This window comes from Ovis aries, chromosome 15, assembly GCF_016772045.2.
Source record: "Ovis aries strain OAR_USU_Benz2616 breed Rambouillet chromosome 15, ARS-UI_Ramb_v3.0, whole genome shotgun sequence".
NCBI lineage: Eukaryota > Metazoa > Chordata > Mammalia > Artiodactyla > Bovidae > Ovis > Ovis aries.
Genome location: NC_056068.1, coordinates 76,736,172 through 76,756,317, shown reverse-complemented (window position 1 = coordinate 76,756,317; position 20,146 = coordinate 76,736,172). Strand labels below are relative to the sequence as shown.

The 20,146-nt window shown below is 45.6% G+C and overlaps 1 protein-coding gene across 1 annotated transcript in view; it reads right to left on the bottom strand.

Annotated features, from left to right (window-relative positions):
• The window catches only part of PTPRJ (protein tyrosine phosphatase receptor type J), a 174,994-nt gene that overhangs the window by 32,898 nt on the left and 121,950 nt on the right, over window positions 1-20,146 (bottom strand). The window contains exons 2-8 of the mRNA XM_060400140.1: window positions 18,710-18,731; window positions 17,434-17,583; window positions 11,343-11,543; window positions 8,541-8,783; window positions 7,423-7,641; window positions 5,436-5,702; window positions 1,534-1,791 (exon numbers count right to left, since the gene is read on the bottom strand). Coding sequence (XP_060256123.1) covers window positions 1,534-1,791; window positions 5,436-5,702; window positions 7,423-7,641; window positions 8,541-8,783; window positions 11,343-11,543; window positions 17,434-17,583; window positions 18,710-18,731 — 1,360 coding nt within the window. The remainder of the gene's footprint in view (window positions 1-1,533; window positions 1,792-5,435; window positions 5,703-7,422; window positions 7,642-8,540; window positions 8,784-11,342; window positions 11,544-17,433; window positions 17,584-18,709; window positions 18,732-20,146) is intronic.

The window sequence follows — 20,146 nt, the reverse complement described above, 5'->3', positions numbered from 1 at the left end:
TTCACCTTCTAAAAAAATATTGAGGCTCTCAGAGAATTTTTCTTTATTTAGGTTATATTTATGTCTGCTGTAACAGAACATCTTTAATGAGGAAATGCTTAAAATGTAAGAATACAAATCATACGTTCCATGAGCCAACAGAAGGATGATGTCATCCCACGTCACACTGCATCTGGAAAACTCCACTATACACTTATCACGAGAGAATGGGAGTGAAAAAGCCACATAGTATTCTAGTAGTATTATGATAATACTAATACCTCACAGACCCCCTTGAAAGAGTCTAGCGGACCACCCCAGAGGTCCCCAGACCACACGTTGAGAACCACCGATCTAACCAAGGGTCAGCAAACTTTTTCTACATGGACCACAGAACAAATATCCTAGGCTTTGCAGGCCATGTATTCTCTGTTGCAACTATTCGTTTCTAGCATGAAAGAAGTCAGAGACTTTATATAAAGAAATGAGCATGGCTTCATGCTCATGACTTCCCTGGCGGCTCAGACGGTAAAGCGTCTGTCTACAATGCGGGAGGCCTGGGTTCCATCCCTGGGTCGGGAAGATCCCCTGGAGAAGGAAATGGCAATCCACTCCAGGACTATTGCCTGGAAAATCCCATGGACAGAGCCTGGTAGGCTATAGTCCATGGGGTCGCAAAGAGTCGGACATGACTGAGCGACTTCACCATATAAAAAAAAACAGGCAGTGAGCCAGATTTGACCCATGGACCACTATTGTCTGCTGACTCCTGATTTGGACAATGGAATGCCAGGCAGATATTAAAATTAATCTGCAGGAATATTTATGCTGATAGGGAAGAACAGTCATAATAAACTTGAATAGAAAAAAAAGCAGATTTTAAAAAACACGTGTAGAGGATTTTAATACTTGTAAAACACACACGCACACATACATACATACACCTTTATATATCTTAACATTCTAGAAGAGCAGTCCACAGCCTTTTTGGCACCATGGACTGGTTTCATGGAAGACATTTTTTCACAGACAGGGGTGGTTTCCATAGAGGGGTGGTTTGGGGATGATTTTCACAAAGAGCACACAACATACACCCCTCGCGTGTGCAGTTCACAGGAGGGTTCACACTCCTATGAGAATCTAATGCCATGGCCGATCTGACAGGAGGTGGAGGTCAGGCAGTAAATGCGAGCGATGGGGAGTGACTCCTTCACCCACCACTCACCTCCTGCTGTGCAGTCTGGTTCCTAACAGGACACAGATCAGTACCAGTCTGTGGCCCGGGGCATGGGGACCCCTGTTCTAAAACATCATGCATCAAAAGCTATTAGCGATTATTTCCGGCTGTTAGTTTACAGATGATTTTTCTTTTTGTTTATCTGTATTTTAGATAATGAATATGCATTGCTGTCATTAACAATTTTTTAAAAGGTCTAAAATTATCTAAGATAATTAAAAGAAGAACAATATTTGGAAATTTTGACATGTAAGGTTTATACTGATTTCCCTTGAGAAACATAACTAATTCACAGAAAATACAGCCTATTTGCTTACCAGTTGTAGTAGAAACTGTTTGGGAATCCCCTTTAGTTCCATTTGGTCCTTGTGGATATATGTCAAAATGATACTTGGTTCCAGGGTATAAGTCACCAATGACAATACTTTGTTCGATGGTGGTGATGATTCGAGGTTTTCCAGCTTCATGAGGTGTGATATGTATCTCAAAAGAAAGAGAGTCATTGCTGTTCCATGCTAAGCCAATTTCCCTTGTGCTGACACTTGTCACTCTAAAGTCAGAAACTGGACTGGGGGCTGTGTGCAGAAAGCAAATGACTAGATTAAGAATCTATTTCTCCAGAAGACAAGGGTGACTGAATCTCACAAAATATTTACACAGAGATTAAATGTACACTTGGTAACACCTGACCTCTCTTTTCCTCTTCTTTTTATCATCATCTGCAACATAAGCCCCTTAGGAACTCATGTTTCTAACCATCAAGAGAACAATTGGCCACAGGAGTTCAGACACCAGTTAGGTTGTACAAAGTCATTCAAAGGAAATGGGAAGAGGCGTGAATTCCCGAGGGTTCGGGGCTCGGACTCTGGAGTGGGTCCTTGGCCACTGCCAGCAGTCTTATCTTGCATACAACACTTAGCCGCCCAGAGTCTTTTTTTAACGATGTGCAGCAGAAGGTGCTGTTGACTCCCAAAATTCATCCCCCTCCGTTTTCTTTAAACATACACTCCCAGATTTTTAGCAACGTACATGACTCTTGGCGGGGAAGGCAATGGCGATCCACTCCAGTATTCTTGCCTGGAAAATCCCATGGGTGGAAGAGCCTGATAGGCTGCAGACCATGGGGTCACTAAGAGTCCGACATGACCGAGCGACTTCACTTTCACTCTTCACTTTCATGCATTGGAGAAGGACATGGCAACCCACTCCAATGTTCTTGCCTGGAGAATCCAGGCTCCTGGAGGAGCCTGGTGGGCTGCCGTCTATGGGGTCGCACAGAGTCGGACACGACTGAAGCAACTTAGCAGCAGCAGCAGCAGCACATGACTCTTGGAGATTTAAAAAACTACATTTCCCAGCCTCCCTTGAAACTAGCCATGTGACTAAGTTTTGGCCAATGGGATGTGAGTATAAGAACAATATGGCTCCTAAGAAGCAACCTTAAAGGGGGAGCACTATTTTCTATCCTTTCTCCTCCTTGTAGCTGAACTGTGGGTGTGATCCCTGGACTCAGGCTACCTGGCTCTAGAACCAACAACGTGGCAGCGGCTGCAGCCTCGTGATGCCCAGCAAGCAACTGTATACATTCTAAGAGCCAACAACTACAGCCTGGTACTGAGTGTGACACTGCTGGGGACTCCCTGGGTGGGGAGTTCTGCACCCTTAGACTGGGGGTCACTTCTGGGTCCCAGCTTAGACCCTGCACCTCACGTGTTATGAGCTGAATTATGTCCCCTCAAAATTCTTATATTAAAGTCCCAACCCACAGTACCTCAGAATCTGACTATACTTGGAGATAAGGTTTTTAAAGAAGGGTTTAAGGTAAAATAAGGCCATTAAGGTAGGTCCTAAATCACAACTATTAGTATCCTTATAAGAAGAAATTGGAAGGGACTATATTCAATATCCTGTGATAAACCATAATGGAAAAGAATATAAACATGTTTAACTGAGTCACTTTGCTATACAGCAGAAATACAACATGGCAAATCAACAGTGTTTCAATAAAATAAAATAAAGAGGTGATTGGGACACAGGCACGCACAGACCAAAGGACAGTCATGTGAAGACACAGGGAGGAGCTGGCCATTACAAAACCAAGAAGGCAGATCTCGGAAGAAACCAGCCCTGAACCACTTGATCTCAGACTATTTGCCTCCAGACTGTGAGAGAGCAGATTTCTGCTGCTAAAGCCTCCCCATCTGTGGTGCTTATTACGGCAGCCCTAGCAAATTAACACATCAGCCCTTCCAATGATTCTATAAACTCTCAATTCCCAAGATTAGATCCTTCTCAGCCTCAAATAGCTCATAGTCTCTCAGCCACAAAAAGGAATGAATTTGAGTCAGTTGTAGTGCTGTGAGGGAACCTAGAGCCTGTTATAGAGGCTGAAGTGAAGTCAGGAAAGCCAAGAGCATATGTTAACACATGTATACGGCCTCTAGAGAAACGGCACTGATGAACCCAGTAGAAACGGGCTTGTGCGCACAGTGGGGGAGGTGAGGCTGGGACAGACTGAGAAAGTAGCGTTGACATATATATACTATCAGGTGTAAAACAGTTAGTGGGGAACCGTTATATGACACAGGGAGCCCAGCCAGCCTGGCACTCAGGATGGCCTAGAAGGGTGCGATGAGGGGAGGAGAGGGGGTCTCAAGAGGTAAGGGATATGTATGTGTATATATAACTATGACTGACTCTTGTCGTACGGCAGAAACCAACGCAACACTGGAAAGCAATTTTCCACAAGTTAAAATAAAAAACAAAAATGCTGCAGTGAGCTCACGGTTCCCATTTCTTGCTCTGAGCCGTAGCTAAGACTCTACCATCCCATCCTTAGCCCTGGGCTTAGCACTGGGCTTCTTTTACAGTGAGAGAGAAACAAACTCCTGTCTCGGATACTTGGGGAGTTTGTTACTCACAGTGAACCTAATCTTAACAGAGAGATTAAATTTTTTTTTTTTTTTTAAGTAGAAGGTGAAAAAAAAGGAAGCAGATTTCATTTACTCCAAAGACCCAGTCAGAAGACATTTGTAAGAATGCCTAAGGTGCCTTGCAGGAAGCATCAGACACTCGAATAAAGCATTCTGATGGGATGAGCCCTGGGTCCAGAGCCAGGCACCCCTGGATTCAAGTCCCTGCCCTGCCCTGCCGCTTGCCAGCTCTCTGGTCTTGGGCAAATTCTTCAGCCATGTTGGGCTGTAGGTTTTTCATCTGTAAAACAGGGATCCTGTTTGGGGAAGAATGGATACATGTATAGGTATGGCTGAGTCCCTTCGCTGTTCACCTAAAACAATCAGAGCATTGTTAATCAGCTATGCTGCTAAGTCGCTTCAGTCATGTCCCACTCTGTGCGACCCCATAAGACAGCTGCCCACCAGGCTCTCCCATCCCTGGGATTCTCCAGGCAAGAACACTGGAATGGGTTGCCATTTCCAATCAGCTATACCCCAATACAAAATAAAAAGTCAAAAAATAAAATTAAATTTAAAACAAAACAGGGATCCTAACAGCTACCATGAAGACCCCTGTGATACATGCAAAGCTCCTGGCACAATGTGACACCAATACCATGGTGTAATATTAATACACTGTATTATTACATTACTGGCAGACCATTATTGTTTTAATTATTGGCCCTTCTTTGGAACAGAAAGGTTTTTATTGCTGCCAATCACCTTATCTTTAAGGGAGACTCAAATGAGAAGGAAAAAAAAAAAAAGAGAGAGAGATAGCTGCTTCCTGCTTCATTATTTTGTCAACATTCAAAGGACAAAAGCATGTGAATAGCCAGGTTCTTTTCATCTCCACATACCAATTTGCTCCCCGTCTCCACCTTGCTAGGATGGTTGCCACCAGCACAGACTCGGGTTGAGAAAGCCCAGCTGTGTGATCCCACCTCAGACACTTACAAGATGTGATACCTGCCCACAGCATCTCTCTCAGCCTGGAATTCCTCATCCACAAAATGAGGCCAATGCCAACCACATCACAGATGTGTGAACATTAGAGGAAAACATGTCACACGATGCTGGGCGTGTGGGCAGGGTCAGTCAACAGTCACCATTATAGGATTGAAAATCTTGAAGGTGCTAAGAGTCCCTGTGGACCCACACACTGAACTGTGCGTTCCTCGAAAAAGGAACAGGGTTTGTCTCGTATCTGGGCCGGGCACACGGCCGGCAGGAAGAAAGGTTAGCAAAGCCATGAGTGGACTCACAGGTGTAAACTTGGATGAAGCCCGGCGTGCCCTCGGAACCGTCATCGAGGAAAGGGTACACCGTGATGTTGTACAAGGTGCCTGAGCTGAGCGCAGTGATGACAGCGTAAGTCTCATTGACTGTGAGATTGAAGGAATCTGTCTCGCCCACAACTTGTATCTTGTAGGTATAGACTGAAGATGACTCATTATCATTGATCTTCCAGGTCATGGTTAAGCTGGTGGCACTGATGTTCACAAATTTGATGTCAAAAACCTGACTGGGATCTGTGAAGACACAAGAAGGGTTCACCACCACCAGGATGGCCAAGTCAGAGAGAGAGACAGGGAGAGAGATGCTGTCATCAAGGCATCTCATCCAAGAAACACTCTCAGCAATTCTTCTTCCTGTTCGACACCATTTAACACAGCAGACCCAAGTGTAGACAGGGTCCCAGCAAGTCAGACAGCATCTTCAGTGAAGAAACAGCCTGGCTAATTGCAACTGCGTAGTTGATTTACCCTTCATTCTCCCTGTTAAGTTGACTAATCCTAGAGATGCAATAGATGCCTCAGACCACAACACGGACTCTACACACGCCCGTCTAAGTGCTGGGTGGCCCCAAAAGTTCTCAGGCATAGATCCATCCAAGAATTAACACTATCTACACGATCAAGGTCACAGACTTTCGCACGAGGCAGGTCTGGGTTCCAAGGTGAGCTCTATTGAAGAGCCTAGTAGATCTTAGGAAAATCACTGAGCTCAGTTTCCTCATCTATTAAAAAAAAATCAAGATAACAGCCGTAACTCCAGGAAAGGAAACACAGGAGCGCTAGCCATTCATCCCTTGTCCGCCCCACCCTCCCGATCCACCCTCTGTGCTTCTCCCGCCTGCTCTGTGTCCCCGCAATGCTGACCCCCACACAGTGCATCACTGGGGCACTCTGACGGGCGAGCTGGAGCCAGGTTCCACCAGTGAGTGAAACAGGCAGGCTAGTGGGGGCTGAAGGAGAAAGCCATTGGAGCCTTCTCCTGACCACCTCCTGTTCCGGGTTACCAGGTCCAGCGTGGTCCAGCCCACCAGTTTCCTGCCTGCTACTCGGTGTTCTGACCTTGGTCCTCCAGCCTCCACCCTCCTCCCTCTGTTCTACGGATCTATGACAGCCCTCCAGAATAGATATATTTGGAGGAGAGGGGGTGTGTATTCGCTTGCTTTAGTTTTTATTGGAATATATTTGATCTATAACATGTTAGTTTCTGCTGTGCAGCAGAGAGACTGCCATGCAAAATAGATATATTTTTTGATAAGATAACCCAAATCGGTCTGTATCGCCCACAAGCAAGCCCCCGAAGGCTACAGGCTAGAGCATTCGTTTCTGAACCCACTGAGCACGGCTGTGTGCTTTTCCACGTATTTTACCTCAACTCCCCTTCTGTTCTGAAATTTCCTGAGCCTGGGAACCATGCATTTCTTTATGCCCTCATTCGCGCTAATCCAAAAAGTCTCCAAAACTGTTCAATTTACAGAGTAAGAATGCTGACAGATTCTAGGTTAAAAAAGCAGCAGCATGCATGTCAGCAAGCGACACAGGAAGGTCAGTATGCCTTTCAAGTTTAGGTCAAAAAAGAAAACTCATTTTCTCCTCTCAGGGTGAAAATACTTAACCAACGTGGACAAAATGAATAACAACTTTCAAGAGAAAAACCTTACGCCAGTGTGCCTCCCTGGCCAGTATGCAGAGCCATAAAAGAATGAGCAAGGGAGCCCCTCGCATCCGCACACAGTAGCTGCTCAATACGCTGTGATGAGGTCAAGGAAAGAAGAGCCTCGGCCACAGAGCTCAGAAGAAACTCACTGGACCTGCTCTGTCCAAAATCTCTTCCAGAAAATTCTCTCCAACCACAAACTGACTTATGAAGCAAGAGATAACTCAGGACCAGAATCACAGGAGACAGACTTTGCGCTAGGAAACTCTGGCTGAAGCCATTTCACAAAACTCCACATACTTGTTTTGAACTCTGTAGCCTGGGGCTGTCCTTCGGCACCGTTAACAGCTCGGGGATAGACCGTGGCCTTGTACTGTGTGTCAGGCTTTAACCTGAGAAGCAAGACTTCCACGGTGTCCTGGGCCAGAGAAGGGTCAGAGGACAGGCCTGCACGTTCCAGTCGGTATTTGGACCCAGGGGTCGCGGGACCCCCAGGCAAGCTGTCTGTGTTGCCGGCATCTGTTTGAAACACAAAAGGCGAAGACGTGACCTGAGACGAAGTGCATCCTGCCTGCTTTCAGCGCCACTGCCCTCCCCAGTGAAGGATGCCACATCAGACAGGGCCCACAGCTGGCATTCCACGAACATCTGTTCCCTTTCTCCCCAGAAAGAGATCCACGCTCCTGGAAGAAGCCTGATATTTTTAAGCAGTGGATTAGGGAGGTGTGTATGTGTGTACTGACTGATTCACTGATTGTGTGACACACGTGAGATCCTAGTTTAACGGTCAGGAACTGAAGCCACGCTCCCCAGGGTTGCAAGGTGGCTTCTTAACCACTGACCTGCCGGGGGAGTCCCAGGAGCCTCATTTTTGGCAGGTATTTTGCATTGTACTTTTAGCACAGGTGTGTTAAGTCACTCACTTGCGTCTTTGTGACCCTATGGACTGTAGCCCACCAGGCTCCTCCGTCTATGGGATTCTCCGGGCAAGAGTGGGTTGCCATTTCCTTCTCCAGGGGATCTTCCCAACCCAGGGATTGAACCCGGGTCTTCTCCTGCATTGCAGGCACACTCTATCATCTGAGCCACCAGGGAAGACCAGGTCGCACCACAGATACACGTGCTTTTCTCTCCAGAGCAGCTACTTGCATTGCCCCCCAACTTCTTCCAAGAACCCATCTTCTCCCACCCAACTCCAAACATGGATTTCCAGGGACAACCCTATGATTCATACTGGGCTAAGCAGAGCCCCACTCAAGGCATTCTTTCCCTGGACCAGATCCCTGCGGAGAGAGGGTAAAAGGCAGAACTGCTGGACCAGGGGGAAGGCCGGTTAAAAGAAGCAGGAAGAGAGACCAGAGTCACCTCAACTCCTCCTTCAAGGCCTTGTGGGTCAGAAGCCCACCTCTGTGACTCACCCAGGCCATTTTCTGTCGACAGGGGGCTTCCCTGTGTTTCATTTGATCCTAAAGGGTACACGGTGACCGTGTAATGACTCCCCATCTTCAGGTCAGAAATATTGACCATTAAGTTTTCAGTTGACTCCTGGCTTCCTTCAAGGAGCATCCGGCAGGTGTCCGTGATGTTATCACTCTTCCAGGTAAGAGTCACGTGCGTCACACCCACGAAGGCAGCATGCAGATCCATCACTGGATGAGGTTCTATTTGAAAAGCACACGGTGGGCACCGATGGAATGAGATGCCTGCAGTCACCCTTCATTATGAATGACTGGGGGCACCAATGATTCAGTGGGGCCCACTACAGATACTTCCTATATGTCAGAGTCCAGTGTAATTCTATCGCTTCACAGTGGGCAGAAAACTTACCATTATGCAGGAAAAAGGAGAAAAGGATGATCCTTAAAGCCATAACTTTTCAGGATAGGAACTATTCTCCAAGACAGTCAACTTCTACAGTGATTTGACACTCTTTTAAATTGCCCTTTTAAACAGCAGCTTTTAATATTTGTTTTAGGTATCAGGAAGCAGCATCTAAAAAGTTACCATCTGCTACATCTAAAGGTCTCAGTTCCAGATAATACGAATATGTCAGAGTACCGAGACGCTCATCCCCATATTCCAACCCCAAGGGGAATTTTCTGAAGACTTCCAATCTATACTATCCCCCTACCATCCTTTCTGTCACTTTATTTGGCTGATTGTGACCGAAACCAAACCACTTTGGCCAAGATGACATCCACATCCTTCGGTCTTAAGATGAGAGCATGGAAATTCAGAATGGCAGGGTGACTTGCTCAAGATCAAACAGCATACTTGGAGCATCAGGGAACTAGAACTCAGGGCTCTAGCTTTAAGCATGGGGTCGCAAAGAGTCAGACGCGACTTGGCAACTAGACAGTAACCGCAGCAACGGCACTGCAGACGAAGCCGCAACCCTGCCTGAGGAGGCTCAACCCAAAGGCACTGGCGTGCATGCCCGTCAGGCCCCATCCAGCTCTGAGGCGCACTGATCCCTTCTACGACTTTATTCTTCATGTCAAACAATATCTGAGGCCAAGATTTCTGAACTGGGTCATGCAGGTGTCTTTTTTAAAGAAATGGAACGTGAATAAACCAGCCGGCTCAGTGATCTGGGTGACCGCTATGGACACCACTGTACCGTGGTGCTCTGGAATCAGGCTCCTGGGATCCCACCATGTGGTGCTCAATGACCCCAGGAGCGCAGAAGAAACTTAGCTTCTCAGCATTACAGATGCCTCCTCTGTAGCCCTCGGGGTTACTGTGAGGGCACTCTGATGTATTAGGGGCAGCTAAGCACCTTGAAAAGACTCACTGGAAAAGACCCTGATGTTGGGAAAGATTGAAGGCAGGAGGAAAAGGGGGCGACAGAGGATGAGATGGTTGGATGGCATCACCGACTCAATGGACATGAGTTTGAGCAAGCTCTAGGCGTTGGTGATGGACAGGGAGGCCTGACGTGCTGCAGTCCATGGGGTTGCAAAGAGTCGGACACAACTGAGTGACTGAACTGAACTGAAGCACATAGTACATGTTCAATAAATAGCAGCTGATAAACACAGCCTTGGCCTTGGGGGCCTTAAGCTGGAGTGAGGAGCCTCAGCCCCTGAGCTGGGTGCTTCGGGTCACCTGCTCACCTCCCTGTTCCTATAGTCACCAATTCTGTGTCACCTTGTCCCATTACCAACTCTAAATTCTGCTTTCTTCTTCCTCCTCCATTCTCTTCCATCTCCTCTCTGCCCTGTCCTTCTTTTCCTGCCTCTCTCACAATACAGTGAAGCTTTCCGGCAGGTTTTGTTGTCTCTAAAACTGTGCTCTGAGGACCTCCAGGAGTTTTTAATGGTGCCTGCGACACCTTTAAAAGGTGCCTGTAGCTCCTCTTTCTCCAGTTCTTTGCAGTTTCTGGGCACCTGGGCAACGTTTTATTTAAAGAAATGATTTCCTGGCTTGGAAAAAAGCCATGTTCAAAACCACTGGTCTAGCACTGGCTGGCTTTGTGTGCGGAAGGTGCTGTGCCAGGGGGCCACTTCAAGCCCTGGGCTCGAGAGGTCAGCTTCCCGTGGCTTCCACCAGCCAATGACATCACCGCCCCTCCAGATCAGAAAAGCAACACAGGACCTCTTTTTCTTAAAAAAAAAAAAAAAAAAAAAAAAGCATCTCAACTCTTTTTTATGTTTTTGGTTCTTTTCAGCTTAAAAAAAAAAAAAGCTGTTATTTGCAGTTATAACAGGTGGCTCAGGGTACTGATACCTAAGCTAAATAAAAATCTAACCTTAATCCAGTGTCACTGGGCTCTTATTGCATTTGAAGTACATACTCCTCTATAAAGTATCCAAACTTTCATGCCCAACAGAAGCTTCTGGGAATACAAACACAGCATCAACTTTCCTGGGAAGCTTAAAAGAAGCCTAGTAGTTACCGACAGCATCAAGACACATTTCTAACAAGGTCCCTGTTCCCAAGTCTTCGCAGAAAAGTAAGTATTCACCAATAATAATGAAAGATTTTTTTAAAAACCAAACAGTTGGAAGCAGTTAAAATATCCCAAAACACACAGGACCTTAGTACTAAATGATCCTGCCACCTGAACTCCTGGGCGTGAACCACACAGAATTTTTCCTCATCTTCCACAGTCAACAAAAATCAATCTCTTTCCAATAGGCAACTTGAAATGGGCAAGGCTCTAGGGTACAGGATGAGAAGGACAGTTCATGATCAGCCCTGGGAGCCACCCATCTTACCTGCTGTGGTATCTCCTGAAGTCCCATTGCTTCCTGGACCTGGATCCGTGCTGTTATCACCTGTCTGATTTGCAAAGCTCATCTGCGGATTCTCATTCGTACTCTTTATGCCGCCCATGGAATTAGAAGCAGTTGTGTTCTTTGTCCAAGTTGGGGTCACACTGGTTGGACTGATGGTAACTGCTTTCATAGGACTGGAGTCTATTTTAATATTGTTTCCAAAAAAAAGGACAGAAAAAAATTATTTTTCAAAAAGAAATGTAAGAGTAAAGGCTGTTCTGTATGTCTACTTTCCAGAAGTGAGTTTTGCAACTACAAAATTTCATTTCTCTTTATTTGCCTCCTGGACTTCCCTCCAACAAAATACATTTAGATTTCCATGTATTTAGATAGATAGATATATAGATATATACACTTACATATATGTATATAATACATACATACGTGTCAGTGAGACAGAGGCTACAAAATAAAGATAAAACTAAGCATGGACCTAGATATTCACACTGAATGAAGAAAGTCAGACAGAGGAGAAATACTGTATGGCATCCCCTGTGTGTGGAAGCTACAAAACAGAAAGAGATCCACAGATTTGGGGAACAGGCTTATGGCTGGCAGGGAAAGGAATGGGGAGAAGGGACAGTTGGGGAGTTTAGGGTGCACACATACACAGGATGTATTTAAAAGGAATAACCACCAAGGACCCACTGTATAGCACGGGGAACTCTGCTCAATGTTAAGTGGTGGCTTGGATGGGAGGGGAGTTTGGGAGAGAACAGATACCTGGCTGAGTCTCTTTGCTGTTCACCTGAAATTGTCACAACATTGTTAATCAAACATATACCCCAATACAAAATAAAAATGTTTTTTAAAAGATAAAAACAATAGAGTCTGGCCTTGTTGGCTACAACTTGAACATGGGGTTAAATCTGTACAGAAGCTGACCTGAGATGCTAAATGCATCCATCTCCGACGCTCAGAAAACGCTGCTCATGGAGAGGTGTATACACTACATGGTCCCCAGGACCCTGCCAAGGGGCCGTGCACGGATTCCGCCATGTATGCTTCATGACGACTTCATGAGGGAGGCGACGGCACCATTTTAAGAAGGAAAAAACTGTTAAGACCTAACCTTGGTGCATGTGATAGCTTTTTTCCCAAGCTCAGATCTTAGGAGGAAGCTCCACAGCTCTCTGGCATACAGATGGCATAGGGCAGACGAGCATAAAGAAGAAAGGGTTGGCCTTGGAATCCAAGCTTGGACGTAAGGACCTGCTCTGCCCCGTGGTTGCGTGACCAGGAAGTAGCCCCTGAAAACATCTCAGTCTCACTTTCCTCTGCTGACAGCTCAAGAATGCTACATTTAAACATAAAGGATTATTATTAAGACACCACGACATTGTAAACACCGTCGCTGGATTTGGACATTCAAAAGTCAGGGCTCAGAGTCCAATCCGGTTAGTCACTGGCATGCGATTTTACTCAGAGTAAAATTCACTGCTCTGAACGTCACTTCCTCCTCTGTCAAACTGCAGGTGTATGGGATCTTAACACAATGGAAGCCATGACGGTTACTAACAGGAATTAAAACTTCAAGATGGGTGTATCCTAACTACAGCCTAGATGGAGGAGCAACAACTCAAAACAGACGCATAAACACAAGCAGTAAGGCCCCTCTCAAGGACCCAGGGCTGGATCCGCGGAGAACACAGGGCTTACAGGCAACGCCATCTCTGCATGGACGTGCCCTTCAAACGACAGCACGGGGGTGTGCCCCATCGGGAGCCAGGGAGACGCAAACATCGCCCAATCGAAGAAGAAGGGCAGGAGAGGAAATAAGAGAAAGGGACCACTAGTGGCCCTCACTTAAATAAACTGCAGGTTAGGAAGCCCCTCCAGTCATGAAGCTCCTCTTTACAACGTGACCGCTCACAGCGTCAGAGTAGCATTTTGGCGGGTTATCACTGGGACGCCATTTGCAGTCAGTGATGATGATGGCGAGGAGGAGAATGATAAAACAACGGCCTCGGTTACAGCGCGGAGGCGGCAGGAACAGCCGCAGCCCTATTCTGGAGGCTGGCCGGGTCCCAAGGACCACGCCACAGGGCTGTGCACACATCGTCCCAAGTGTGCGTCAGAACAATCACGAAGGAGGCGACGGCACCATTTTAAGAAGGAAAAGAAATGTGCTAAGACCTGAATTCTGATTCACACACGGATTCTGGGAAGATTTTAGAAAAGCAAGTTCTTTTTTTTTTTTTTTTGGCCATGCCACATGACATATGGAACCTTAGGTTCCTGGACCAGGGATCAAACTTGTGCCCTCTACAGTGGAAGTGTGGAGTCCTAAACACTGGACCGCCGGGGAATTCCTGAAAAAGCAAGTTCTGAACTTTCAATAGTTCAGCAAACAAAGTACATCTTAAAATATCTTTTAAAAATATGTGTGTGTATGTATGTATTTTTGGTGATAAAGATGAAGAATCTGAGGTCTAAGAGGACCTGTGAGGGACTCACCCAGTGGTCCAGTGGTCAAGACTCTGGGCTCCCACGGCAGGAGCCACAGGTTCAGTTCCTGGCTGGAAGGGCCAGGGGCTTCCCTGATGCTTTAGTGGTGAAGATTCCACCTGCTAATGCAGGAGATGCCGGTTCGATTCCTGGGTTCCCTTCAAGCCCAACCAACCTCAATAAATTACTTAGTATTTCTTTTACGGACTTCCCTGGTGGGTCAGATGGTAAAAGCGTCTGCCTACAATACAGAAAACCCAGGTTCAATCCCCAGGTCGGGAAGATCCCCTGGAGGAGGCAATGGCAACCCACTCCAGTACTCTTGCCTGGAGAATCCCACCGACGGAGGAGCCTGGTGGGCTACAAAGGGTCGCAAAGAGTCGGACATGACTGAGCAACTTCACTTTCACTTTCTTGGGGAACTAAGATCCCACAAGCTGTGTGGTGAGGGCAAAAACATAAATCAATAAACTAAGAGGAAAACTAGCCCTGGGTCACACAGTGAGACAGGGACAGATCCAGGAAGCAAAGCTGGGACTCTGATTTTCAGTCTGGGCTCTTAACCACTACGCCACTGGAGTGCTGCTCAGAGGGCAGACAGAAAGACACGTGTTAAACCAGCTCCCAGGGGAGCCAGGCTATGAGGCCAAGAATAGGGAGCAAAGAGATATAAGTAGTTGCGTTTTACTACTGAAGCCTAGATGAAGTGATCTTGAATACAGTGCACATATGAAGATATAGGCATTCTCCAAAACCCACAACCTACCCCAAAGGTCTTGCTCGTGTGTTTGCACTTTTGGGCACCAGGTACATTTTCGGAATCAGGGAACAAAAATGGACTGGAATGGATGAATTTAACTCAGATGACCATTATACCTACTACTGTGGGCAAGAATCTCTTAGAAGAAACGGAATAGCCTTCACAGTCAACAATGAGTCCAAAATGCAGTACTTGGATGCGGTCTTAAAAATGACAGAATGATCTCTCTTCATTTCCAAGGCAAACCGTTCAATATCACAGTAATCCAAGTCTATGCCCCAACCAGTAATGCTAAAGAAGCTGAAGTTGAATGGTTCAGTGAAGACCTACAAGACTTTTCAGAACTAACATTCAAAAAAGGTGTCTTTTTCATTATAGGGGACTGGAATGCAAAAGTAGGAAGTCAAGAGATACCTGGAGTAACAGGCAAATTTGGCCTTGGAGTACAGAATGAAGCAGGGCAAAGGCTAACAGAGCTTTGCCAAGAGAACGCACTGCTCATAGCAAACACCCTCTTCCAAAAACACAAGAGAACTCTCTACACGTGGACATCACCAGATGGTCAATACCGAAATCAGAGTGAATATATTCTTTGCAGCCAAAGATGGAGAAGCACTATACAGTCAGCAAACATAAGACCGGGAATTGACTATGGTTCAGATCATGAGCTCTTTATTGCTAAATTGAGACTTAAATTGAAGAAAGTAGGGAAAACCACTAGACCATTCAAGTATGACCTAAATCAAACCCCTTATGGTTATACAGTGGAAGTGACAAATAGATTCAAGGGATTAGATCTGATAGACAGAGTCCCTGAAGAACTTTGGATGGAGGTTTGTGACACTGTACAGGAGGCAGCCAAGAAAAAGAAATGCAAAAAGGCAAAATGGTTGTCTGAGGAGGCCTTACAAATAGCTGAAAAAAGAAGAGAAGCTAAAGGCAAAGGAGAAAGGGAAAGATATACCCATCTGAATGCAGAGTTCCAAAGAATAGCAATGAGAGGTAAGAAAGCTTTCCTCAGTGATCAATGCAAAGAAATAGAGGAAAACATTACAATGGGAAAGACTAGAGATCTCTTCAAGAAAATTAGAGATACCAAGGGAACATTTCATGCAAAGATGGGCTCGATAAAGGACAGAAATGGTCTGGACCTAACAGAAGCAGAAGATGTTAAGAAGAGGTGGCAAGAATACACGGAAGAACTGTACAAAAAAGGTCTTCACGACCCAGATAACCATGATAGTGTGATCACTCACCAAGAGCCAGACATCCTGGATTGTGAACTCAAGTGAGTCTTAGGAAGCATCACTACGAACAAAGCTAGCGGAGGTGATGGCATTCCAGTTGAGCTGTTTCAAATCCTGAAAGATGATGCTGTGAAAGTGCTGCGCTCAATATGCCAGCAAATTTGGAAAACTCAGCAGTGGCTACAGGACTGGAAAAGGTCAGTTTTCATTCCAATCCCAAAGAAAGGCAATGACAAAGAATGCTCAAACTACTGCACAATTGCACTCATCTCACACGCTAGTAAAATAGTGCTTAAAATTCTCCCAGCCAGGCTTCAGCAGTACGTGAACCGTGAACTATGAACTTCCAGATGTTCAAGCTGGTTTTAGAAAAGGCAGAGGAACCAGAGATCAAATTGCCAACATCCACTAGATCACTGAAAAAGCACAAGAGTTCCAGAAAAACATCTACTTCTGCTTTATTGACTATGCCAAACCCTTTGACTGTGTGGATCACAACAAACTGTGGAAAATTCTTAAAGAGATGGGAATACTAGACCACCCTACCTGCCTCCTGAGAAATTTAAATGCAGGTCAAGAAACAACAGTTAGAAATGGACACGGAACAACAGATCGGTTCCAAACTGGGAAAGGAGTATGTTAAGGCTGTATATTGTCACCCTGCTTATTTAACTTATATGCAGAGCACATCATGAGAAATGCCAGCCTGGATGAAGCACAAGCTGGAATCAAGATTGCTGGGAGAAATATCAATAACTTCAGATACGCAGATGACACCACCCTTATGGTAAAAAGTGAAAAAGAATTAAAGAGCCTCTTGATGAAAGTGAAAGAGGAAACTGAAAAAGCTGGCTTAAAACTCAACATTCAGAAAACTAAGATCATGACATCCGGTCCCATTGCTTCATGGCAAATAGATGGGCAAACAGTGGAAACAGTGACAGAGTTTATTTTCTTGGGAACCAAAATCACTGAAGAAGGTGACTGCAGCCATGAAATTAAAAGACGCTTACTCCTTAGAAGGAAAGTTATGACTAACCTAGACAGCATATTAAAAAGCAGAGATATTACTTTGCCAATCAAGGTCCGTATAGTCAAAGCTATGGTTTTTCCAGTAGTCATGTATGGATGTGGGAGTTGGACTATAAAGAAAGCTGAGCGCCAAAGAATTGATGCTTTTGAACTGTGATGCTGGAGAAGACTCTTCAGAGTCCCTTGGACTGCAAGGAGATCCAACCAGTCCATCCTAAAGGAAGTCAGTCCTGAATATTCATTAGAAGGACTGATGCTGAGGCTAAAACTCCAATACTTTGGCCACCTGATGTGAAGAACTGACTCATTAGAAAAGACCCTGATGCTGGGAAAGACTGAAGGCAGGAGGAGAAGGGGATGACAGAGGATGAGATGATCGGATGGCATCACCGACTCAATGGACATGAGTTTGAGCCAGCTCCAGGAGTTGGTGACGGACAGGGAAACGTGGCATGCTATAACCCATGGGATCACAAAGAGTCAGACACAGCTGAGCGACGGAACTGACTGGAGCCATTTTAAAGGGTGAGAAGATAGTGCATACCAGGATCCAGGGGTGAAAATGTCCCACTGTCGGCTGGAGTGGACTGGCCATTCGAACCCATTACAGTTGCTGTTCCAAGCTCTCCTGGGGCTGCGGTCCATGCACTCTTACTGGTTGTAGATGAGAATGTAGTCACATTGCAGCCGGTGCCTAGAACATAGGAAAGGAAAACAAAATGCAAGCTAATAAAACGGCACCCCCCACCACCACATACAGGCCGTACAACAGACTTTTAACTATAATTTTTTAAGTGTATCACAGTTCTTTCATCTCCCCTCCCCCACCTTACAATATGGCCTCTACACACAGATATTTTTCTTCTTTTGCATCAGTGATTCGAGCCTGTGCAAGGAACCTACGAACTTATTTACCAAACTGATTAACAAGGAAGAGAAAGCAATTACAGAACTCTTCCTATTGTTTGCGCAGGCTTTGCATAATTACTGTCATTAAGTGAGATTCTCTTTATTAGAAGGTTTCAGCAAGGATGCCCCCTTTGTAATGACACTGTAAGAATATTCTAAGAATTTTATCTTTATGGTTCACAGGCCGAGATTTTACCAACTGGGGGAAAAAAAAAAAGTAGTCCTCGAATTTTGATGACAGACAAAAGCCACCGATTTTTATTTTTCAAAGAGGTACATTAAAAAATTACTAAATATTGTTCATTTTATTTCTTACAGAAGTGAATAATGATCAAAAAATTGGTGAGGACATAACCCCAGAGTAAATGGTGCTTTCAACTGAATATATTAAGTTCCATTAAAAATTTCCTACAGAAACCCCATTTTTCTCATTTTACTATAGACCAGGGAGGACGTCAATGGACCAGGAACTAATTAGTAACTGAGACTCAACCCTCCACATGGAAGCACAATATACAGGAGGCTACGTCTGGTTTTCCAAAGATTATATACAAAACCTGTACATCATTTAAAAAATCATGGGGTGATTCAGCAACACAAGAAAATACTTACAGGGTAACAGTGCATGAAATAAATATACATCATACTACATTATGAAAACTAAGTTGTCTGTTAAAAAAAAAAAATCACCCACAAATGTAGGCTAGGAAAAAAAAATTATATTTGTCAGGGTTGCACAACTGATCAAATTTTTTCTTTCATTTGCTGTTTCCACCCTCACCCCACTTCCAAAGAAATACTGGAACTAAGCGAGTTTTAGCAAATTAGCATTCACTGTCCTGTTAATATTGATGCGTCCATTAGGGGGCAGTAGCGAACAGCACACGAGCAGAGTGGGCCGTGGTACTTACTACAGTCACCTGTGCACAGGATCTGTAACAGAAAAAGAAAACGGAAGTCAGTAGATTCCTCCAGCCTGGGCAAACTGCAAATCAGAAATAAAGCAGATGAAAATTTAATGACTGGGGTGGGGTGTTAAGAAATGCATTAAGCAAAGGCCTGCCAACCAGGGTTAGGGTGTGAGGCCATTGAACGTGGGAATTCAGGGTAAGCGCCAGCCATCTGCAAACAACGGATGAACTCAGTTATAGGGAGACCAAACGGCTGCTGGCTACCCAGCGTTTCTTCCCCTGGAAACACCCAATAAGAGCAACTCCCCAGGTCCGCGCTCCTTCCCGTCATTACACTGTACTCTGAGGCAAAAGGACACCGCAACAGGAGTTGAGATTCTTTGGACCAAAAGAAGGAAGGCAGGGCCATCCCCACCCCCATCGCCCCTTCCCCAGAGCCACTTTGGGTCGAGAACGGAGGATATGAAGCCAGACAGGTGGCAGCAGAAATCCACCGTGTTAGAGATGTTCACTGCGCAAAAGGTCATCTTCTATCAGCAGGCGGCAGGAATCTTTTTAAAAATCATTCGGCAAACGACTTTGTGAGGAATAAATGTTTGAACCAGAGGGTGTCTCCATCTGCCATCTGTTTAGATCCCTGAGGATCCTCAGATATTTATCAAGTCCCTATTATTTCCCCACACTTTAAAAGCCTAAATTAATTCAAGATTGTTCAATCTGTTGTTTAGTAAAATCACACCTTTCTGGTTAGTGGGATATTTCCAACTACAGCCCTTGTAAAGTGGAAAATAATCAAAAGAGACTCCAGTGGAAAAAACATCCTCAAACCTCCCATCACACTTAGAATAAAATGCAAACTCTTAACCACAGCCTACAGGTTCCCTCTGTTATCACCTCTCATGCCCTTTGCAATGTTCTTGAAGCTGGTTCTCCGCGGGAGCCTTTATGCACTGATTCCCTTCTCCAAAAACACTCTGCCCTCACCCCCCACCCTGCCATCCAGACCTTCCCAGATGGTGCCAGCAGCCGATGGAAATGAGCCCCAGTCATACTGCTTGACTGGTGCGTTTTCTCCCAGCCTTCACCTGAGTCATCGTCAGTCTCCTCCGACTGAAATGCACACTCCAGGAGAGAAACTGCGTCTGTGCCCACGCCTAAGCTGTTACACACGGTAGGCACTCAGTACGTGGCACGAAGGAAAGAACGAGCCTCTCATTCTGCAGAGGAGCCAATCTCTAAGGCCCAGTGAAGGGAAAGATTTGCCCAAGGTTCCACAGCAAGGACAAGGCCAAGGCCGGTCAGGTCCCAGGAGCCCGATTACTCAGCCCCGTATTCCTCCCACTTATCCCACAAGTTTGCACTTATCAAACGGAGAAAACAAGAACATTCGCTCTCGTCTCATGAGGTAGATGGGCAGAAGGGGGGCCTGGCCCCAGC